At 34.2% G+C, this 25,043-nt stretch overlaps 1 protein-coding gene across 1 annotated transcript in view; it reads right to left on the bottom strand.

Annotated features, from left to right (window-relative positions):
• LOC142328072 (phosrestin-2-like) overlaps positions 1-25,043 on the bottom strand; it is a 726,802-nt gene that overhangs the window by 424,441 nt on the left and 277,318 nt on the right. Inside the window, exon 2 of the mRNA XM_075371544.1 lies at positions 6,225-6,285. Within this exon, the coding sequence (XP_075227659.1) occupies positions 6,225-6,259 (35 nt within the window). The 5' untranslated portion in view covers positions 6,260-6,285. The remainder of the gene's footprint in view (positions 1-6,224; positions 6,286-25,043) is intronic.

Genomic DNA, 25,043 nt, shown 5'->3' with positions numbered 1-25,043 from the left:
GTAGGAGCCTCAAATCCAAAAAGCTGCATGGGATAACTGAAGACTTCCGGAATATTCTTACGAAAATAATAATAATAATAATAAACAATCGGAAGGTTGTATTTTGTACAAAAATTATTTTTTCGTACAAAAATGTCTTTAAATTATAATTCAGGGAGGTATATATATATTTTTTTTGTTTGGCGGTGAAATGTTATTTTTGGTACATGGAACGTTTGAAATTCCCACCCTTCAAATTTTAAACTCTTTGTACATACGCTGAAAAGGTTCAGCAATGCGATCGGGAGCTTTTATTTTTAAAACTTCTATTGATTTTGTTAGGGCGTGTGTTTACATTATTTAGATGTATTTTATAATGACTTTTTGTGAAGTTTCTAATTCAGTATGAGTAATGAAGTACGTTTACGTCAATTAGATACTAAAATCGATAAAATATTTCGATGAAAATTATAACGAAATTATTTTGTTTGTATTATAGGTCGTATCGTGCAGTTATTTACGTATATTTTATATACCGAGTGATGTTACCCTTTACGATGCATTTATAAGTACGCGAATGGAAGACTTATACTCAGGCTTAGCTTTCTCTCTCTTAACTTAATATGACACGGAATATCCATTCATCATTTTTTTCACGATCAATCATTATATTAGGTTGCATCGTCCCCTTCGTTTTGTGTATATTTACACTCGTACACTCGGGATATTTTTTTTCTGGATGACTCGCATACACTTAGTATAATAGAAATTTTTAGTAAATAAATGACGATAAAGTTGGCTTTTTATATATTAATAAATGAAATTTTAATCTGTTGTTATTAATTATACGATTATATACCTTAATTAAACGTAAACGGTGAATATTTTATTAATTTACTTAGCCCATAATTTTAGTACGATTCATAAATTTACTAATTATTTCAGAGCGGTGAAGATGCTTAGCGCTAGTCTTTTCACATGTACGGTTAATAGTTTCGAGGCTCTGCCGAACAATTATATTTTATTACGGTGCCGACTTCCCGATGGAAATTTGTAGACGAAGCAAATAAATTCAAAACGTTATCGACAAGTAAATGATTAAGTCATTATTTGACAACTAATAGGTGCTTAATTTAAAAGAAGCCCTATCGCTCAGTAGTTTATATAGGTGTTACAAAAAAGGAAAACTTTAGAAAAATGCAACAAAAAAAATTTATCGACAGAAACCTAACCGTAACAATTAAATATACGTAAAAATATAAAATAACAAATTATCAAAATACATAATATCGGTTTTTGAAAATTACGTCAGGTAGATCGTCCTTCTTTACGTGTGCACTCTGCCGATCTGCCGTTGAAGTTTCCCGTTTCTGACTGCAGCATTCGGATCGGATGCCACGAATTTCGTCTTGAATTGCTTGTTTCAGTTCACCCGGTATCTTTGGCCGACTCTTATAGATCGCACTCTTAAGATATCCGCACAAACTGACTGATCCGAGGCTGTTGAACGACACCGAATCAAGAGATAACACGGTTACCGAGTAATTCTCGCACAGCTGGATGGATTGCCTTGCAGTCGGCGACGTCGCACCGTCCTGTCAAAATCAGGCTTCGTGTTGATCTGGGAAATCGTTCACCGGAATATAACAGAAGATTGCAGCATGTATAAGAGTATACATATAGAATAAACCGATCCGAAATGACAGTCATCGTGATTCGCTCTTCATTTTCGAAAACGTTTGGTCCGATGACCCCGTGTGACGAAATTGCACACCGTACCGTTGCCTTGCTGCTGTGTAAAGAGCTTTCATGCTCTTTACGCATCGTCGGGGTTGCTCTCTGCCCGGTAACAACAGTTCTCCTTTTTCACGTAACCTGTGAAATGGAAATGCACCTGATCTGACATCCACAGCTAGTCCAGAAATTCGTTATCCTCGTTAATGTTTACCGCAACCTTTTGAGAGAAATCAAAGCGGAAGTGATGATCCTTAACTTGTAAGGATGACATTTTAAATAGAAATGAATTCGGCAAACACTCTCGGGAAACCCCGACCGTAACTGCTTGTTTACCGATTGAACGCCGTGGGCTCTGCATGACTGTAACGCGAACAGCCTCAATGTTGTGTGGTATTCGAGCACTTCGAGTCGATCCAGTCTCTTCAAAGTTTTTATCGCGTGGTTTGATGCAACACGCTGCAAATTATAATGCCGTCGAACTCCATCTGTGCATCTTACAAACTATCGTTTGTAAGGGAAAAGTGGAAAAATAATGATACATCAAAATAAATTTTAAAAATTCAAACAATCGTAATTTTCAAACTTTGATCAGCTCCTCCCCTAGATATTGATTCCAAAGTATTTTTTTTTTTTTTAGGGTCACTTGCCTAGGAAGACAACAATTTTAGGTTAAAAAACCAGTAAATAAAATAAATATCTTTTTTCGATTTTTGAGGTAAGGGGAATTTTGGAGCACTTTTTTATAAATGGTAAAATAAGCATGTACACATATAATGTAAACTGGGGATGTTTTTGCAAACTTTTGGAAAAATATCCCCAAAAAAACCCCTACACTGGGAGATACTGACCCCAATATTTTACCAAAAATCTGCCCAATGTACACCAATTCTGTACAGAATTTCATCAAAATCGGTTTATTCAATCAAAAGTTATTAAGCTTCAAATACACCAACACACGTAAATTCATACGAACATTACCCCCCCCCCCGTCCAGCACTTTATTTTTTTCTCTGTCGAGAAATGAAAAAAAATCCCGTACCCCATTTTTTGACTAATTACTATATTTTCAACATAGCTTTAGAGCAACGATGCAAGGAAAGTTACAAATATACGATAATTTTGATAATAAAAAGGTTAATTGGTGAAGAAAGTCAAAATTTTTTCTCAATTATACTTATAATACCGCATAATTTTTTAAGTAAAAACTCTTTTGATTAAGGGGATAAATGTCGACCCAAATTCTTTTACTAAACATTTTGTCTTTTTCGCAAGTACACTACTAAATATTGCATAATTAAGCGATTAAAATTTCAAAACCTTATAGAATATGAAGGCGAAGCCGAGAAAGTTGTGTAACATTTTGCCTGACTTATAATTAATTCAACACAACTTTACACCCGTATTAAATGCAGAAAATATATTCCAAAAATATATCTTTTAACCATCTGATAGTTAACGTTTCTTCATTATTATAAACAAATGGTTTTCCTTTTTTCGGCCATTTTACAAGTCATAACTTTTTTAATGAAAAACGGTTGAAAAAAAATAATAAACTGGTGTGCTCATTTTCATAAACGCCGGGTAAGAAAATACGAATGTAATAAGACAACCTTGTCGGCTTTGTTGTGGATTAATGGATATTTTTATATATAAAATGTCATTAAATATTTGCGCAGTGCAAGTGCATTGTACAGTTGCTCTCGTAATAAAATTATTATCTCGGGAGGATTCGTCCGCAATATTTTATGTCTTTGTCTATTAGTCGATGTTATTACGTGATCTTTATAATAATTTTGCGTCTCCTTTTAACATACCGGTTATCTTAAAATAAGTTTTCTTACCCGACTTTGAAACTGTGCAACATACTAAAGGGAAAGTATGCTATTTGCATCAAATTTTTCACATAAGAGATCTTGACGTTTCACGACCTCCCCTCTAACTTGATTATTGAAAAATTCCAGAAGAATAAAGGTTTCATATATATGTTGAACTGTTTTTTGGTCGGTTCTAATTTCTCGGTTCTCACTTCTTGGTCGGTTTCTGTTTAGAGTCGATCCAGTCTCTTCAAAGTTTTTATCGCGTGGTTTGATGCAACACGCTGCAAATTATAATGCCGTCGAACTCCATCTGTGCATCTTACAAACTATCGTTATTTTTTGAACATTTTTATGGCGAAAGCACGCTGTTGACCGGTTCCATTGTTCCACGATGACCGAGCGGCAAAGCTGTCGCTGCGTAAAGTAATGGTGCCTACTGTACATCGGTTCAAACGTTTCCCTTTTTTTGTATCGTCTTTTACTAAATGCATATCTTTGTTAAAATGCATATATCGGCGTGAGACGGGTAAAATAATGTGGAAGATGCCGGTACGACCGGAGCTGGAGTAAGGACTGTTTATTGTCTGCAGATTTGAGTATCGCCAGTCTGTGTCGAGCATTGGTTTTTGAATAAGGTCGCGTAATCGTGTGTTGTTTGTTACACGCGTATTCGTGATGGAAACTTATTTAGAGAAAAGATCTCACCTTGTGTCCGAAAGTTCAGGGAGAAATTTGTAAAGGAAGCGCCCAGGGAAAAGCGTTATTCAGAGGATGGTTAATAAATATTGTGAAACGGGTTCGGTGTTAGACCAGAAACGTGTCCGACACAGATCGGTTTTAACGATACAAGTCGTTCAGGACACATTAAAGCAGCACTAACAAGATCTCCTCGTAAATCCGGTAGACTAAGCCGGGGAAAAACATTTAACTAAGTTCAGCCCACACTGCAGCGAGGAGAATGCTTAAATGTTATCCTTATCGATGAAGGTTTTCCACGAGCTAACTAACGCTGATTATGCTAAAAGGGTTTACCGTCTGCGGTTCAAGAACTTCATTAAAGGCAACGTTGATCAAATATTTTTTACAAGTGAAGCGGGGTACCTTAGCGGGTATGTCAATAGTCAGAACTACCTGACCTGGGGTACTGAAAATCCGCACATTTTCTTTGAATCTTCCCTAAACCCACAGAAATAAGCGTATGGTGTGCGATTTCAAGGCGATGAAGAATAGGATCCTCTCTTTTAAGAACTACGGATGTTGCCGTCTATTGAAAATTATCCAACAGTTCATAGCGTTATCGGAAGAGGATGGGCGGGATGGTGGTTGCAACATAACAGTGCTACTTGTCATACAGGTCGTTCTACTATGGAGATGCTACATGATTTTTTTCGGTGGAAGAATCATTCGTAAAGGATTGTGGCCATCATGATCCCCTGATTTGATTTGTCCAGCATTCTTTCTGTGAGCATACTTAAAAGAAATTGTTATAGCAGCGATTCACACATCCTGCAGGAATTGAAGATAAATATTGCCGATACCATCTAGGAAATAGGCTAAGAGAGTAGCCGAAAACGTGGTCAAACGTGTTGAAAAGTGTATAGAAGTGGATGGACATCATTTTCAACACTTTATGATTAAATTATTACGTATGTGTTTGCCGATAAACTCTTATTTATGGACCTAACTAAACGATAGGACCTCTTTTAAGTTGAACACTCTGTACTTAACAAATAAGCATAAGAATAAAAAATAACGATTAAAAATACAAATAAAAATTGTCGTCTCATAGGTAATCCCAATTGAAAGCGGTTTAAAATATTTACAACATTTAAACCTATAATTCAGACCGTTCAAAAACAGTAAGAAAAAATACCGAAAGACCATTTGGTCTGTTATTATATAGGTCGGGTAGATAAAAACAGAATGAACTTTACACCGATCAGCGATATCTCCTTTAAGGATGGGGATAAACATTTAACGTTTTCATTGAACGTTTTTCACATAAGAATTTTTACCAAATTCAAAATTCAATCGGGTTTTTCTTTCTTTACCGTAGTTGAAGAATAAAGTTTCTCCATCATCATTAGTAAAATTAGTTTCACAGTAATGTAATTCCTGATTTTAATATTACTTAAAAAAAAAAATTGTTTGTAATAATATAATATTCACAGTTTTTTCCAATTCTCCATGCGAATCGTAAATCGCGTTACGCATATTTACAAATAAGTTTTACTAATATCTGTTTTTTCGTCGACGGGAGTTTATTTTATTTTATGAGTTTCTAAAGTGTTTCTGACAGGAAAATAATGAAAAAGCCGATAACAGGAGACATTTTATTTTAAAATTAGTATATTTATTTAAATAAATATGTATATATATATATTTACACATATGGAACAACAAGGAAATATTATTTTTGTATAAATTTTTCTTGTTAAAGGGACTGAACTGTACGGTATCCGAAGTATATCGCTGTAATTTCTTGTTTATTTGCTAATTAGTTAATCTGATTATTTTGTTACGAAAATAAATGATATATAAGATTTAATTATCGTATAAATTCTCACGTGTTGTTGATCTTATAAAGCGGGCGATTAATTAATTAGTATGTTAGTTCAGTACGGTGCTTGATCTACGATATTAATTTAATTAATTATTGTAACGGTTATACTAAAGTAGATAGATAGTTACCTTTCTCTGGAGTGTCCCGGCTCGTCTTCCGTCATGACAGCAGTAGAAGTATCTTCCTTTCCTGTAAATAAAAGATACGTAATAAATTATTTGTAAAATTATTTTAATTATATCTATTCTAACTTCAAGCGACCGATTGTAAATTAAGTCTTTTTATTTTATAATCAAATCGCTAAAGCGATACTGCTCTTATTTTTCACATTTTTTTACTGTCGATCAGTTTGTTAACGTTCTGTACTACTATTACACAATGAAACACTGCTTTTCGAGGTAATGTTAAGCGTTAACGAAACGATATGAGTATTACCTACTTTGTTTAAAAACTTACTCCTTTTTTAGTGTAATAAGCTACATAGCAACACGCGTACACGTTCCCTTCTACTTTTCCCACTTTGGTGTTCGTTCTTCATTGTTAATACAATTAATAATACACTTATTGTTTTTAAGTAATAAAGTGTTATACCTCCTCTATGAATCATGAGACCTTGCCGTTGGTGAGGGGGCTTGAGTGCTCAGGGATACAGAGTAGCTGGACCGAAGGTGCAACCATATCGGAGAGGTATCTGTTGAGAGCCAGACTAAGGAATGATTCCTGAAAGAGGGCAGCAGCTCTTTCAGTAGTTGTTAGGGGCGTGAGTCACAATGACTTAAACGGCCATATCAACATCACTCAGTCCTCTGAGTACTGCGCAGCTGAAAGCAATGGAAAACTACAGCTGTTTTTTTTTTCCAAGAAAATGTGGCTCTCTGCATTTTAAAAAGCAATAATGGAGGCGCCTTCCTTGGTAAAATATTCCGGAGGTAAAATAGTCCCCCGTTCGGATCTCCGGGTGGGGACTACTAAGGAAGGGGTCACCAGAAAAGTAAAAAATAACATTCTACGAGTCGGAGCGTGGAATGTTAGAAGCTTAAAAAAGGTTGGTAGGCTAGAGAATTTAAAAAGGGAAATGGATAGAGTAAACGTGGATATAGTAGGAATTAGTGAGGTTCGGTGGGATGAGGAAGGCGACTTTTGGTCGGGTGACTTTAGAGTAATTAACTCAGCGTCAAATAATGGGCAGGCAGGAGTAGGTTTCGTGATGAACAAGAAAATAGGGAGGAGAGTGGAGTATTTCAAGACGCATAGCGATAGAGTCATTGTAATAAGGATAAATTCAAAACCTAAACCGACAACGATTGTTAACGTCTATATGCCTACAAGCGCCCATGATGATGATGAGATAGAATGTGTATACGAAGAGATTGATGAAGCAATTAAACACGTAAAAGGAGATGAAAATTTAATAATAGTTGGAGATTGGAATGCAAGCATTGGAAAAGGCAAGGAAGGAAATATAGTGGGTGAATACGGGCTGGGCAAAAGGAATGAAAGAGGGGACCGACTTATAGAGTTTTGCACGAAGTATAATTTAGTAATTGCCAACACCCAATTTAAAAATCATAATAGAAGAATATACACTTGGAAAAAGCCAGGCGATACTGCAAGGTATCAGATAGATTATGTCATGGTTAAGCAAAGATTTAGAAATCAACTCGTGGACTGCAAAACTTACCCTGGAGCAGACATTGATAGCGACCATAATTTGGTGATAATGAAATGTAGATTGGGGTTTAAAAACCTGAAGAAAAGGTGTCAGATGAATCGGTGGAATTTAGAGAAGCTTGAGGAAGAGGAGGTAAAGAAGATTTTTGAGGAGGACATCGCAAGAGGTCTGAGTAAAAAAGATAAGGTAGAAAATGTAGAAGAAGAATGGGAGAATGTTAAAAAGGAAATTCTTAAATCAGCAGAAGCAAACTTAGGCGGAATAAAGAGAACTGGTAGAAAACCTTGGGTTTCAGACGATATATTGCAGCTGATGGATGAACGTAGAAAATATAAGAATGCTAGTGATGAAGAAAGTAAAAGGAACTATCGGCAATTAAGAAATGCTATAAACAGGAAGTGCAAACTGGCGAAAGAAGAGTGGATTAAAGAAAAGTGTTCAGAAGTGGAAAGAGAAATGAACATTGGTAAAATAGACGGAGCATACAGGAAAGTTAAGGAAAATTTTGGGGTACATAAATTAAAATCTAATAATGTGTTAAACAAAGATGGTACACCTATATATAATACGAAAGGTAAAGTCGATAGATGGGTGGAATATATTGAAGAGTTATACGGAGGAAATGAATTAGAAAATGGTTTTATAGAGGAAGAAGAGGAAGTTGAGGAGGATGAAATGGGAGAAACAATACTGAGATCTGAATTTAAGAGAGCATTAAAAGATTTAAATGGCAGAAAGGCTCCTGGAATAGACGGAATACCTGTAGAATTACTGCGCAGTGCAGGGGAGGAGGCGATTGATAGATTATACAAACTGGTGTGTAATATTTATGAAAAAGGGGAATTTCCGTCAGACTTCAAAAAAAGTGTTATAGTAATGATACCAAAGAAATCAGGGGCAGATAAATGTGAAGAATACAGAACAATTAGTTTAACTAGTCATGCATCAAAAATCTTAACTAGAATTCTATACAGAAGAATTGAGAGGAGAGTGGAGGAAGTGTTAGGAGAAGACCAATTTGGTTTCAGGAAAAGTATAGGGACAAGGGAAGCAATTTTAGGCCTCAGATTAATAGTAGAAGGAAGATTAAAGAAAAACAAACCAACATACTTGGCGTTTATAGACCTAGAAAAGGCATTCGATAACGTAGACTGGAATAAAATGTTCAGCATTTTAAAAAAATTAGGGTTCAAATACAGAGATAGAAGAACAATTGCTAACATGTACAGGAACCAAACAGCAACAGTAGCAATTGAAGAACATAAGAAAGAAGCCATAATAAGAAAGGGAGTCCGACAAGGATGTTCCCTATCTCCGTTACTTTTTAATCTTTACATGGAACTAGCAGTTAATGATGTTAAAGAACAATTTAGATTCGGAGTAACAGTACAAGGTGAAAAGATAAAGATGCTACGATTTGCTGATGATATAGTAATTCTAGCCGAGAATAAAAAGGATTTAGAAGAAACAATGAACGGCATAGATGAAGTCCTACGCAAGAACTATCGCATGAAAATAAACAAGAACAAAACAAAAGTAATGAAATGTAGTAGAAATAACAAAGATGGACCACTGAATGTGAAAATAGGAGGAGAAAAGATTATGGAGGTAGAAGAATTTTGTTATTTGGGAAGTAGAATTACTAAAGATGGACGAAGCAGGAGCGATATAAAATGCCGAATAGCACAAGCTAAACGAGCCTTCAGTAAGAAATATAAGTTGTTTACATCAAAAATTAATTTAAATGTCAGGAAAAGATTTTTGAAAGTGTATGTTTGGAGTGTCGCTTTATATGGAAGTGAAACTTGGACGATCGGAGTATCTGAGAAGAAAAGGTTAGAAGCTTTTGAAATGTGGTGCTATAGGAGAATGTTAAAAATCAGATGGGTGGATAAAGTGACAAATGAGGAGGTATTGCGGCAAATAGATGAAGAAAGAAGCATTTGGAAAAATATACTTAAAAGAAGAGACAGACTTATAGGCCACATACTAAGGCATCCTGGAATAGTCGCTTTAATATTGGAAGGACAGGTAGAAGGAAAAAATTGTGTAGGCAGGCCACGTTTGGAATATGTAAAACAAATTGTTAGGGATGTAGGATGTAGAGGGTATACTGAAATGAAACGACTAGCACTAGATAGGGAATCTTGGAGAGCTGCATCAAACCAGTCAAATGACTGAAGACAAAAAAAAAAAAAAAAAAAAAGTGTTATAAATAGAAAAATTAAAAAGTTTTAATCAAAACTTTTTCAATTTTTTCAAAACGAAAAAGAATTTTTACGAAGAAAAAATAAAAGAGGAAAATGAAACGGAGAAGGAAAAGATTTAGGCCCCGTTTTCCCCATAGATTTCTACTTCCAGCCTTCTGAGTAAAACCTATGATATTGAAATATTTTAATTTTTTTTTTAAAATTTTTAGATTTATCTTAAAAAAAAATTCACGCCCTGATTTCCAAACGGTTCACAGCACTAGCCTCCTTCAGTTAACCAATTTTTTTTAAATATCGCAACTGTTCTATTTTAAAATAACATAATACTGACCGTGAGGGAGTATTATTTACCCATCTTGCCCTCCAAAGTCTAATGTTTCTTCGTAATTTAAAATTGATATCGGAGATTTTCAGTTCTTCCTTTTCAGTGACATTTTTCTTGATCGTTTAAAAATATAATATATAAAGTTTTAGCCTTGCTGTTCTAGATTCTGATGTTCCTTAAGCTATTCATTAAAAAAATAATAATAATTTTACGATATTCAAATATTATTTTCAGTCTACATTTTTTTTTCAATTAGATATAATAATCTCAGTGATATCAGAGACCCTTCCGATTAAACCTTCAATTAATTACAATTTGTTATTTTCCATTCAAATCGTGAATGTCTTTAATTTTTATATTCTAACTGTTCCTTTTAAAAATTTTCACTTTTTTTAATTTAAATAATTATCGGAATATTCTGTTTTATCGTCGAATGAAAAACTAAATCGTGTTGATAATATCTGATCGTTCGTCGGTCCCTTCTGTAACCTTTAATTTACGTTTAAAAAATGTACGATCTATTGCCAATTTAACAACGTTATTGTACGTCAAACGTAAAAAAATGTGATTTTGACCCTATTTTTGGCGTTTTACACGGGATATCTTAGAAACTAAGAGAGATACAGTTCTGGGACATATTTTTTTCGATTTCCCAGCTCGAAAACCATAAGAAACAATCGAATTTGCCCCTTAATTGACCTTCTCAGAATTTCAGAAAGCCTTAATTTACCCGGAGCGAAATCTTTCACCCTGTATAACTCGCTAACGAAGCGTCTTCGGACCTATGTTTATATGAACGTTTTTCTTATTTTTAGCCTCTAGAATGAGTTGTCAAAAGTATTGCCCTATTCTCCTGAATCGCTCTGTATTTTTCGATGTTTGGTCGGTTTAAGCTAAATGAAACGTTTACCGACGATGTTATTAAAATTTAGCGTTGGCTTTAAGGGTAAATTTATGTCTATAATTCTATTATTCTACGATCAGTAAAGCTTAAACGATTAACATATTCCATTTTACAGTGTAATTTTTTACGTAATTAGATTAATTTTATCAGTGAATAATAGGCAAGATGTGTATTATTTTCATGTTAAATTGATTCAAAAGAACTATTGCGTTAACGGTTTTGTTTGTTTCAATTTGTTCTTATGACAATGAAACGCGTCTGTTTTGTTATTTATAACTAGTTACGTATAAACTACATAACCTACTTTATCAGGGCGAAACTTTTCGAAAACTTGTTCGAAAACCAAGATTCTGAACCCGTATTAGTATAAATGTTTTCCTGTGTTTTCACTTTAAGAAAATGCGTTGTAATATTTTCTTCTCCTTCATCTACAACTTTAAATTTACTTTTAATTTGTAGGTTGAACATTTATAATTATATATAGATTAAACATTTTTATTTACTTTGTCGATAAGAGGAAATAACCCTCATAAATATTTTTCAATTCGCGAAGCTCTCTAATAGTGTAAAATTATTTTAATCAGTTGGGGGGAGGGTTTTTTTTTGACCGATTGCACAATTTCTCTTTTGTTGTAGAGTACGGTAAATTATAATTACTTGGAAGTAAAAAATGTTGCGTAATACGTTTTAAAAATAAATAAACTGTGAAACGTGGCCAAAATTTTAAATTATCTACCGATGTGGGTAGGATTTATGAGAAAGTACGTGATTTTATATATATATGTAATGTGTTGTGAAAGGGCTGGTAAATCCTGTAATAGTCTCAGTACCTCTGATCTGTTCGTACTCTGAGATCAATATTACCTGCCACTACTACCTCCCTATCAATATTACCTGTTGTAATCCCGTGCTACCTCCCTTTCGACATAATGACCAATTGATGATTACGTATTGTTTACCGATAAAATATTGATTAATTTCATGTAATTCATCGTATTCTTAGTATACTGTTAAAATTTTCCTTCATTAATCGTTTTTTAATTATTATTCTTAAAATTTATTTACTTTTATTGCTACTTTCCATTCTTTCAATTCGGCGATTAAGAATTTAAAGAATTTTTAATAGAATCGATTCTTTCATTATCAACTAATAAAGTTTTTTTATTATTTTTTATTTCGGTATAGTTTTTATTTCCTTGAACTAAGTAAAGAATCTTGACTGTGATTGCGAAAAATGTCGGTTTCCAGATTGCAACCGAAAAATTTATCTTGACAATGCTTGAAACCATTTTGACTATTTTCAGCGTGACCTCTGTACGTACGTATGTATCTCGCATAAATAAAAAAACGATTAGCCGTAGTGTGTTGAAATTTTGGTTTTAGGACTGCTGTAATATCTAGTTGCGCAACTCCCCTCTTAATTACTAATTGACTGAATCAAAAACGTCTAAAAAAGCCCAAAATTCAAAATATTTTTGATTTTGAAGTTTTTATTAACTGCATAATAAGCCCGCATTTGAGAGATTTTCAACGATATGTCATAAGCGGTACTTATTTCCATCGGTTCCAGAGTCGTAGTCAAATAAACTTTTAATTAATGAAATATTTGAATCTTCATGGGGAAACAGCGGTTCAACTTTTCTTTTTTTGATTTAAATATATTGCAAAAAAATTACAATAAATAATTACTCAATAAAAAAAAAAATAATAATAATAAAAATGAAAAATCGGACGTTATTAGTGAAATAAAATTTTATGTACTTTTAATTTAATAGGCATTATTGTATATGTAATTGAGTCGCTGAAACATCTGATTATTTAATATTAATTGAAAATTACAATTTAGAATCCTTCTTATTTTTGAATTTTCTAGTTTAATTTCTGTTTAATTTTATTTAATTATTTTGGAATTTCTGTTAAATTTTATCTACATTAAAGGTAACTAAAAACAGACCTCACAAGAACATATACACTTGAAGCATACATGCCCGATCTGTAATAAATTGCAAAAAAATGTTATCTTTCAGTTCATTACTCCTCTGATATTGTCGGACAATATTTTCCCTAAGTCGTACAAGGAAGTCATGTGGTATCCACATCAGATTTTTTATCTAAGCTTCAACCCAATCTATACGTAAATTAATAATATTTCGTGAATTTTTTTTTTTTTTTTTGTCTTCAGTCATTTGACTGGTTTGATGCAGCTCTCCAAGATTCCCTATCTAGTGCTAGTCGTTTCATTTCAGTATACCCTCTACATCCTACATCCCCAACAATTTGTTTTACATACTCCAAACGTGGCCTGCCTACACAATTTTTCCCTTCTACCTGTCCTTCCAATATTAAAGCTACTATTCCAGGATGCCTTAGTATGTGGCCTATAAGTCTGTTTCTTCTTTTAACTATATTTTTCCAAATGCTTCTTTCTTCATCTATTTGCCGCAATACCTCTTCATTTGTCACTTTATCCACCCGTCTGATTTTTAACATTCTCCTATAGCACCGCATTTCAAAAGCTTCTAATCTTTTCTTCTCAGATACTCCGATCGTCCAAGTTTCACTTCCATATAAAGCGACACTCCAAACATACACTTTCAAAAATCTTTTCCTGAGATTTAAATTAATTTTTGATGTAAACAAATTATATTTCTTACTGAAGGCTCGTTTAGCTTGTGCTATTCGGCATTTTATATCGCTCCTGCTTCGTCCATCTTTAGTAATTTTACTTCCCAAATAACAAAATTCTTCTACCTCCATAATCTTTTCTCCTCCTATTTTCACATTCAGCGGTCCATCTTTGTTATTTCTACTACATTTCATTACTTTTGTTTTGTTCTTGTTTATTTTTATGCGATAGTTCTTGCGTAGGACTTCATCTATGCCGTTCATTGTTTCTTCTAAATCCTTTTTACTCTCGGCTAGAATTACTATATCATCGGCAAATCGTAGCATCTTTATCTTTTCACCTTGTACTGTTACTCCGAATCTAAATTGTTCTTTAACATCATTAACCGCTAGTTCCATGTAAAGATTAAAAAGTAACGGAGATAGGGAACATACTTGTCGGACTCCCTTTCTTATTAGGGCTTCTTTCTTATGTTCTTCAATTGTTAATGTTGCTGTTTGGTTCCTGTACATGTTAGCAATTGTTCTTCTATCTCTGTATTTGAACCCTAATTTTTTAAAAATGCTGAACATTTTATTCCAATCTACGTTATCGAAAGCCTTTTCTAGGTCTATAAACGCCAAGTATGTTGGTTTGTTTTTCTTTAATCTTCCTTCTACTATTAATCTGAGGCCTAAAATTGCTTCCCTTGTCCCTATACTTTTCCTGAAACCAAATTGGTCTTCTCCTAACACTTCTTCCACTCTCCTCTCAATTCTTCTGTATAAAATTCTAGTTAAGATTTTTGATGCATGACTAGTTAAACTAATTGTTCTGTATTCTTCACATTTATCTGCCCCTGCTTTCTTTGGTATCATAACTATAACACTTTTTTTGAAGTCTGATGGAAATTCCCCATTTTCATAAATATTACACACCAGTTTGTATAATCTATCAATCGCTTTCTCACCTGCACTGCGCAGTAATTCTACAGGTATTCCGTCTATTCCAGGAGCCTTTCTGCCATTTAAATCTTTTAATGCTCTCTTAAATTCAGATCTCAGTATTGTTTCTCCCATTTCATCCTCCTCAACTTCCTCTTCTTCCTCTATAACACCATTTTCTAATTCATTTCCTCCGTATAACTTAATTGCCGATAGTTTCTTTTACTTTCTTCATCACTAGCATTCTTATATTTTCTACGTTCATCCATCAGCTGCAATATATCGCCTGAAACCCAAGGTTTTCTACCAGTTCTCTTTATTCCGCCTAAGTTCGCTTCTGCTGATTTAAGAATTTCCTTTTTAACATTCTCCCATTCTTCTTCTACATTTTCTATCTTATCTTTTTTACTCAGACCTCTAGCGATGTCCTCCTCAAAAATCTTCTTTACCTCCTCTTCCTCAAGCTTCTCTAAATTCCACCGAATCATCTGACACCTTTTATTCAGGTTTTTAAACCCCAATCTACATTTCATTATCACCAAATTATGGTCGCTATCAATGTCTGCTCCAGGGTAAGTTTTGCAGTCCACGAGTTGATTTCTAAATCTTTGCTTAACCATGATATAATCTATCTGATACCTTGCAGTATCGCCTGGCTTTTTCCAAGTGTATATTCTTCTATTATGATTTTTAAATTGGGTGTTGGCAATTACTAAATTATACTTCGTGCAAAACTCTATAAGTCGGTCCCCTCTTTCATTCCTTTTGCCCAGCCCGTATTCACCCACTATATTTCCTTCCTTGCCTTTTCCAATGCTTGCATTCCAATCTCCAACTATTATTAAATTTTCATCTCCTTTTACGTGTTTAATTGCTTCATCAATCTCTTCGTATACACACTCTACCTCATCATCATCATGGGCGCTTGTAGGCATATAAACGTTAACAATCGTTGTCGGTTTAGGTTTTGATTTTATCCAAATTACAATGAATTTTAAAATCGTGAATTTAAAAATTATTATATTTTAACCAGGTGCATATTTTACCTGTATGGTTTTTACTTTCTATTTCGTTATTAGCATTCCCGCCTCGGGTTTGACAGTTCTATATAGTTATTTTCGTTTCCCATTGGTCTGGTTTTTATTTTTTTTTTTTTTTTATGTTTTAGTCAAGCAACCCGAGGGAGGTGCAGCCAGTTGCGTCGCACGCACAGTAACAGTGGTAATGGCTGTGTGCGTTGAACCACCGTCGTACCCCTTAAAAAATCGAATTTTTAAAAAGCCCGAAATGGTTTTTCGATCTATATACCTGAATAGTATTTGCAAACCCAAATCTACTGAATATCTTGTTTAGTATATTCGGAAATGAGGAAAATTTGCGATAATTGCTCAAAGTTTGTTACCTTTCTTTTCACCCCTTTCGCAGTCGAATTTCAAAAAAGTATCTAGAAATTGATTTTTAGATATTCATATGAAGATTATACACTCGAAAAATCAAATTCATATTTTCATTTCTTACTGAGAAATAAAAAAGGAAAATTAAATTTTATTCTTACTAAATTTTAATCCTTTAAACTGTGAATTAAAAAAAAAATCATTTCATATTATGCATTTACACCGTAAGGAGATCGTGTAAATAAATTTTCATCGATTTATCTTACGTATTTTTGCCCGGCTTTGATTATGAATGACTCACGACGTTTTTATATATATATATATATATATATATATATATATATACATTCAATTTGATTATTCTTCAAAAGTGTTACCTTCCTTAATATTTATTAAGAAAGACTACCGTAAGGTTCCGCCTTATTTGTAAGATATTAGAATTTTTTTAATTTAAAGGAATTAAATTTTTTTTTAAATTAACATATCTCTTCTAAACAACACTCGCATAAATTTCCTTTCGCTTAAATTTTAAGTCTGGAAAACTAAGTAACTGCGACTACCGAGGGCCTCTCTCTTGATACACTACCGGTTAGGAGCAAAATAAAGTGAAATCTTAAAATATGAAATTATATAAAAATATTATCAAACTCTTTGAGTAAAATTCTGAGACACTGAACCGATGATTACCGTATCTTTCACCTCTCGATTAATTGTAACCGGAATTAAATGACATTAATGATCCGCGAAAAGAAATCAAATTTTATACGAGTCATCCATCTATTCTGGAGTTATCGAGCAAAATCCAGCCGAACATACGTATATCAGAACCGTTCTAGCAAAAGGCGCGTTCTCCTTTGCTTGCAGCCTTCCCTCGACAAGCGCCTTGCTATAACTGCTCGGCTGTACATACATATATCCTTCTACAATTTTTCAATATTGAAATTGTGAGTTTTTTTTTGTTATAGCGGATGAGGGATCATGAAGTGCCAACATTTGTAAAAAACCCGGACAATAAACAATAATTTTATCGTACATTCCATAACATACGAGAACGTGTAGCTATGCGGTATAACTAACGGGTGTCCCAAATGAAACTGTGCACCGTTGTTTACAAACATCTAATTTCTTATATTAGAATATTAATAATGTAAGTAAGAATAATTTTAATTCGATGAATTTCTGATGCTCCATATGACCTATTTGACTCTAGACATGCCTAAACAGGTTTAATCGTCTTTCAAAATACACATTGAACCACCAAAAGAGTTTACAAATTCGGTTTTGTTGTTTTTCAGTTTTTGCACGAATTATTTTAATAAATAGATAGTTTAATCGCTTATAAATAAATAAATCATCTACGATATAAGATATAAAGATCTCGGCAACAGGATGTGCTTTAAAATGAGCCTATCCCCGAATACTTTAATCAGAAAATTTAGTGAAAAATTGGCAGTTTGCGGAGTTGGAAGTAAGTTTAAACAATTTCTTCTCCTTTAATCGACTGATGAAAAGATAATAATGTGTTATTCCTATACCGTTTTAACTGTATGCGTTCCGAAAAAACTGAATAGCACACCAAAGTACAAATTTTGGTAATGTTATGGTTATTCAGAGACAGTACTCGTTTTATATTATATTATTTATATATATATTAAATATAAATATATTAATATAAATATTATGTATATAAATATATATTATTTATATTATTGAGACAGTACTCGTTTTTTCAGCACGTGGCCCGATAAATGAATCCGCGTTTCATCTGAAAAAATATAGTTACGTAAAGAATTTCTTCCTGTTTAAAATCACCGGAAATATTCACTGCTTACCGTTGTTATATAACCGATGCTTTTCGGTTATTATGTTCGTGTGTAGTTTTAAATGTTTAGTCGCTGTTCTGTGCGTACTCCTCCTGGAAGTTTCTTCTTGTACAATTTTTTCGATAGATTTTTTAGACTTTTAAGCCGTCCGATCAGAACTATCATCCGTCTTTTTCTTTGTAAGGATACATAATCTTCAGGATTTGGGAGCGTCTTTGACAGATAAACTTTCTCGGAACTTATCCGTAAAAATTCTCAGAACATTGCGATGCAGAACATCGATTTCTGTAAATATTCGATAAAATATTTTCTTTATGCGTTCTGTGCACTCATCGCCACAACGAAACAAATTTTCAACCAAAAAAACGCGGACTTTAAGCGTTAAAACAGTTGTCACACGCCGGAAAAAAGAGAGTAAACAAAGACCTCAGTTGTTGTGGAAGAAAAAGTTTTTGTCGAGAATGAAACTGTACTGCTTAAACAAAGTCAACTGTTACATTCAGTTCTGAAAATATAAAAAAATTCGTCAAGAACGGTCGCCTAACTTATCCGGATTTGCTCTTGACAGATTTTTATTTAAGATTTGTCATAGGTTTAAAAAACTAATAACTATTATTTTTACCTAAAATCAATCAATAACTAATGAAATATTAAAACAATTTTGGAAGAAAACGGGTTCGGATATAAAACGAATTTGATAAATGATTTCTGAGATAGATATTACTTTCCTGTCGAGGCAACTTTATAGCTCTAGAAGGAAAATTATTGTAATCGGCCCGATTTCGGCACGTGCAGTTTTTACCGGATCTTGACGGTTTGACAACTAAAGAGCCGATAAAACCGAAAAACCGGATGAAAATTTTCCGGATGTTAATGTTCGTATTTACGTGTATGTTCGGTGTCGGTCTCTAAATCACTTTATATCGCTAGAACTACGGGACCGATTTTGACCAAACCGTGTCATATTACTTCTATATATAGGGCATCGAGTTCGTTAAATATTCTACTTAAAAGATCAAGAGTGTGAGGCTGTAGAGCAAGGTCTCCCTCAGTATTTCGAGATTTCGCCTAATTAAGTCACATTTTTTTTAGGCGCATTTGTTAACGATTAACAAATAATATTTGCAGACCGCCGACCGTACAAGCGAAATTTGTTCTTTGTATGTTGTTAAATTACATTAGTACCGACTGTTGCCACTAGTACCGTCGCTTCACAACCACGCGACTTAAATACGGTATGCGCGCGCGCTTTAATTAGAATCATTGAATTAAATAAACGAAAAAAAAATTATATTTAAATAAAATGTTAAATATTTTAAATTAAGTTGTGCGTTAAGCCTTGTATTAGAAAGAATCCATAGTCGTCAGGAAAATTCTACAACTGTGTTGCCAGCTTTTTTTCTAGTGTTGTTGGAGGTTCTATTGATGTTTTAGTAGCCGAGGGGCGGCACCGAATGTAACAGTGTTTATCTTATGTGAAAGTTAATAACCCGTTTATTTTTTCCTTAAAAGGAAAAATTTTAATTAAATCTATGTTTTTAATACGAGATCTGTTTAATCTTATTAGAAGAAAGCAAAAAAGATGTGAAATCGGTTATCGCCTTACCTAGTTGTTTTGTAGGGGTGCAGACTGGAAATTATGCAGTATAGATATGCCGAGCCTGTTTTCAAGCATTCTTTATAATAATAATTCCTGTCATATCTCGGTGTTTTACTAACCGATTTAAACAAATTAATCGTAATTTTATTCACAATAAAGTATTAACATTTTATTTAATAAAACATTATTCAGTACTAATATTTACGGAGCTACATGTATTAACGATTAAAAGATTTCAATAGCCGCCATTTTTGAGCCCTCGAAGGTAAAATTTTCAAACCTATTTATTTTATATCAGATTTTTTTCGGGGAAATATACGAGTACATCCTGACCCCCACAGGGGAAGACGACCGCTTTGTGACGATCCCCATCGCTATACCGCTTCCTTCATTCCTAGCCCTGACGGGCTTTACCGGAGATCGTCTTTAGAGCCTCTAAATCTGATAACAGTACATAGTTATCTGTTTGGCCTCTGTCAGGATGCCGGCGATTTAATTATCTCGGCAGATATTTCCATCGGTGTATTTACACACCCTACATATATCCTCTTCCAATTCTAAAAATTAAAGAGATAGAACTTTTTTTATTTTGATTTCCCGATTCGGTTTCTTAAGTTCGGTCAAAATCTCCCGGTAAGTTCTGTACAGATATTGCCGGAGGGATACAAATATGTATCGTGACGCCCCCTTCGTCTAACGGGGTCAAAATCAAGCCAAAGCTAGAAATATGAAGGCAAATATCTGTACCAAATTTCAACTATTTTGGTCGACGTGTTTTCGAGATAACGAGGTAAAACCTGGAAATAATTTTTAATATTCCCCGTCGCTAAATCCGATCGATTTAAAACTTTGGAGTTTTAAATAACTTAATAAGTACCTTTTTATCTTGCTAAATCGTCATTTTCTACGACCGGTGTATAAAATTTTAAAATTCAAAATGCGAAGAATACTTCTTAAAATTTTAAAATGCGTTCCAAATTTAATTGCACCGACGCCTTATATGTAGAAATTCAGGAGAAAAATACAGGACAACAGAGTACGTACTAACGTAAATAAATCTTCCGGAAATGTCTACTTTTTTTTTTTTTTGGTTAGGAATCGTGAAACAGTGACGCTTGAAAAAATCCTGGCACCCTAAATTTTGGACGATCGCTGTATTTTGTTTTTATAGCTTTGCTGTTGTAGCAGCAATATGATTATAGCCGGGAAAGTAAAACGAATTCTATCGATCGAGATCTAGGTGCTTTTGTTTAGATGTACACTTATAACTGGAATACCCGTTTTGTAGCCAGAAAAGTAAAAATAATGTTTATATTACCCGCACGGTCACAAAAATTTAAATACAATTTTACCAAAATGTAATTTCACAACTAATCGTACATAATTAAAAAGGATTAAGTAATTACTTTAATGAATATATGAAATTTTACGTTGCTGGTAGTTTAGAAAATTAATTTAAATATCTTTAAAACGTTAAATGAATAAACTAAATTATAATTAAAATGCATTCTAAAGGGAAATAATTAAGTTTGTTGAATTTTAGATAGATATCAACGTTTGTGTTATGATTATTACGTAAGCAAGGCGAATCTACTATTACTATTATTACTCTGACTGACTTCATTTTTAATATTATGCTTTAATTCTAACTATTTATATAGGTGTAGACTTAAGGAGGATTGAAGAACAAATGAAGCGTTAATTACTAATAAAAATGTAATCGATTATAGAGCTTGACACAGTTCATTCAACATGCGTAGAAAAACGGATAAGCTAATCGTCTTTTCTTAGGCCAAATTTATACGCAGTCTTCTTACGTCATTATATTGATTTTTTATTAATTTTTTACGGATTAAAATTTTATTATTTATTAAACTAAAGAATTTTTTTTTTTAAATAATGTTTTGTAAGAAAATAAGTGCAACGAAATACATTTAAATAAAATTTAAGGGCGTTAATAATTTTCAGCCGTATCGATTATTTTAAACCGTTTTCAAATATCAGTAAAGTTCAGTTGTTAAATGTTTATTTTAAGTAATGTGAAAAAAAATGTAATCGGTATCAGCAAAGTTTGTTAGCACCGATTACTCCGAGACTATCGGGATTGGAAAAAATAGAAAAAAGTAGACTGGAATAAGCGTACAATAGTTGAGGCAATTTACTTCATTAAAAGAGGTTATTTTTCCGAGTACCAAATTCTTCTCTTTACCTTTAAAAGGGGTATATGTGAGTCGCAGAGATCAGAGCCGTTATTAAAAAGTAATAATAAAAGAAACAATAACGTAATTCTAGATCTAAGGCTAACGATTAAAAAATGTTATTGTTGTACGAATATTACCCGATCTTAACAAAGATTTCTTGCCGTATCGCTGAATAACAGAAATCGTTCTAAAGCGAAAACATGTTGAATAAATACCGAACTTTTTCACTTTTCTGTATAACGATATATATTTATTATTAAAAAAGTTATTTTTAAAAAGTAATATCAGAATTAATTATCGTAAAATGAAAAATCTGTAACAGTTTTTATTTTCGATGGAATATTTTCTTACGGAACCGACGACATAATGAATTTATACACTTATCTATGTATATTTTCCTTTACTTTTGTTAATCTGAAAAACCCGATTTACTTAGTTTGATTCACACACACACACACGCGCGCGCGCGCGCGCACACACACACACACACACACACAAACAAAAGATACACGTTTTAGTGTATAGTATAAAATTTTCGTTAAAAAAAAATGTAGTGCATTTCTTCTCGTGTAAAATATACTACGGTACTATTTGTAAACTGGCTACGTATTGTAAACCGCAATCGAATTCCGGCCGTCATGAAAAAGTAAAATATAAGTTATATTTACTTTCCAGTAACGCTCGTTTAGTAAAATGTTGCGTGTCTATAAATTTTAGTTTTATCGTTTAATTTATAAAATAAATAACACTGCATTAATCGTGAATTATTTCATAATCCTTCCATCATTTATCTAAAGCAAAATTATCTAAAATTAAAAAAGTAAATCGGTTTCCTTAAATCTTTATTTTCTTTACTCGTATATCGGTACTTACTTATTAACGCCACCGCAGCTACAGCTGCTGTTTAGGTTATGTTGACTTCGTGTACCGACAAATCGTACGTATATCAAAATAACCTAATTAAATATAACCTACACTCGCTAACCTCTTATAATTAACATTAAATGTGCATAATATATACAACTTATTAATAATATAACCTTAATGTTATAGCACCGAAATCCGATTGACTACATTTAAATAAAGCTGTAGTTGCGGTGGCGTTAATACGTAAGAGGTTAGCGACCGAGGTAAAAGTTTAAGGTTCAGCAAGCATATTGATATGATTTGTGGGAGAGTTACTCCTGCTGTAAAGGGATTAAGAGGATTATTTCAAAACCACGGCACACCTAAAATGGTTATTCGAAGATTGATAACCGCGGCTATCACTTCGGCGGTACTGTATGCGGCTCCCGTATGGGGGGCGGCAATGAACATACAGCGAAATAAAAAGAAGTTGAGAAGTGTCCATAGACTGGCATTGCTGCGTGTAGCTGCTAGTTACTGTACGGTATCGTATTACGCGCTGTGCGTACTGACCGGGGTCCTACCCATAGATCTTCAGATAAAAGCCAGAACCCTCAGACACAGCGGTATGTCGAAAGAAGAGATGGAAGGGATTATAGAACAAGAATGGCAAGAAGAGTGGGCAGGGTCCAGAGTGGGAGAATGGACCAGACGCCTAATCCCTAATATTAAAACCTGGAATAACAATAGACTCGGAGATGTCAATTTTTACATGACACAATTACTGTCGGGGCACGGCTCTTTCGGTCAGTATCTGTATAGGATCGGGAAGAGAGCCACCCCGCAGTGCATCTATTGTCCAGAGAACGACGATGCCGAACATACGTTGTTCATATGTCCAAGGGCCGTTAACAGAGGTCAAATAGTAATTAATGGTCTTACACCAGAAAATCTCATAAACTGGTTGGGGTACAACAATGAGAACCGGGAATGGTTCCGTAGGTTCGCCGGGGAGGTCCTGCGGGCCAAAGAGGATGAAGACAGAAGAATGGGAGTATAAACAGTAGGGTAGGGCGGACAGTCACTCCATGGAGGGCCTGTACGCCTTGGTGTGCGGGTACCTGAGAAGGGGGTGAACTCCAGGGGAGTTTGAGTTTGGGTTAAAATAAAAGACCAAGTCCCGGTCGGCGGGGTCGTCCCTGCGGGAGCCTAGGTACTTTGTGGGGTCGGCGCTGTCGATTAGAGGCCGAAGGCGTAAAGACCGAGTTCCGGTTCCCTGCTGAGGCGCTGGGGGACGGCATAGCCGGACCTTGGCTCTAAAGCGGGGGTTTAGAGGCAGGCAATGTAAAACAAAAGATCCGAGACCGGGGAGGCCAACCTGCCGTGCCGGACGTATAGCCGGCGGGTGGGGGACGCCTCCTTTGAGAGTAAAAGGACACTCTCCCCGACTGAGTATACTTAATTGGATATCCGGTCGGGGAGAGTAGAAAAAAAAAAAAAGTTAGCGAGCGAAGCGAGCGTAGGTTATATTTAGTTAGGTTATTTTGATATACGTACGATTTGTCAGTACACGAAGTCATCATAACCTAAACAGCAGCTGTAGCTGCGGTGGCGTTTATACATAAGTACCCGTATATCTTTATCGGTTAAAATTAAATTCATGACGAATTACATAAAAATTATTAATTTTTATCATTATTGTTATTTTCTCTCTCGTGAGAGAGAAATAGTCCCGATGAACAGTCCCTGTTCATCGGGGTCCTTCCTGCGCAGAAAGAAGGACTGACCTAAATTTATTAATTAATATTCTCTCTCCTAGAATCCGTGTCTTAGACAGAAGTCTGAATGATTTTCAATTGGAAAACGTCGCAGAAAGATTTTCTTTGGCTTTCATTACTTGCCGCTGAGAATTCAATTCCCCGTAGTTCGGTTCGAGAGAGAATTGCCCCTTGGTGAACCTGACGAGAAACGTAGAGAACAAGGGAAGTTAAAGATCCTTGGTGTGTTGTATTTAGAGTCCTAGGGTATAAGAGTAAGAAAAAAGTATTCTTTTGTCGGCTTTCTCGACTCAGCCGGATTTGTTTCTAATGACATTTTAAACATTTTATTGAATTATTTATTGTCGGATGATTGTGACTAATGAAACCTCTTATCTGCGAGTACGAGAGGAAGTCGCTACTCTTTGCTCTGATGTTTAATCTGTGGAAATGACAGAGGTAGATGTATGTCAGGTAATTTGCAGTTCTGGCAGGAATAAAACCCCGGGTTTCAACGGAATCAGGGAGGAGTTCCGTCTCCTTTTTGTTGGAATTTGTGTTGATACTTTGACAAGTTATTTAATAGGATTTTGTTTTCTGTTTAATTCCCTGTTTGCTGGAAAAAAAGTGTTCTAATATTGTTATTTAAAGGTGGTGACAAGGACC

Source organism: Lycorma delicatula, chromosome 7 (genome assembly GCF_047948215.1).
Source record: "Lycorma delicatula isolate Av1 chromosome 7, ASM4794821v1, whole genome shotgun sequence".
NCBI lineage: Eukaryota > Metazoa > Arthropoda > Insecta > Hemiptera > Fulgoridae > Lycorma > Lycorma delicatula.
Note: the sequence above shows the minus strand (reverse complement) of the source record. Positions and strands in the feature narration are given on the sequence as shown.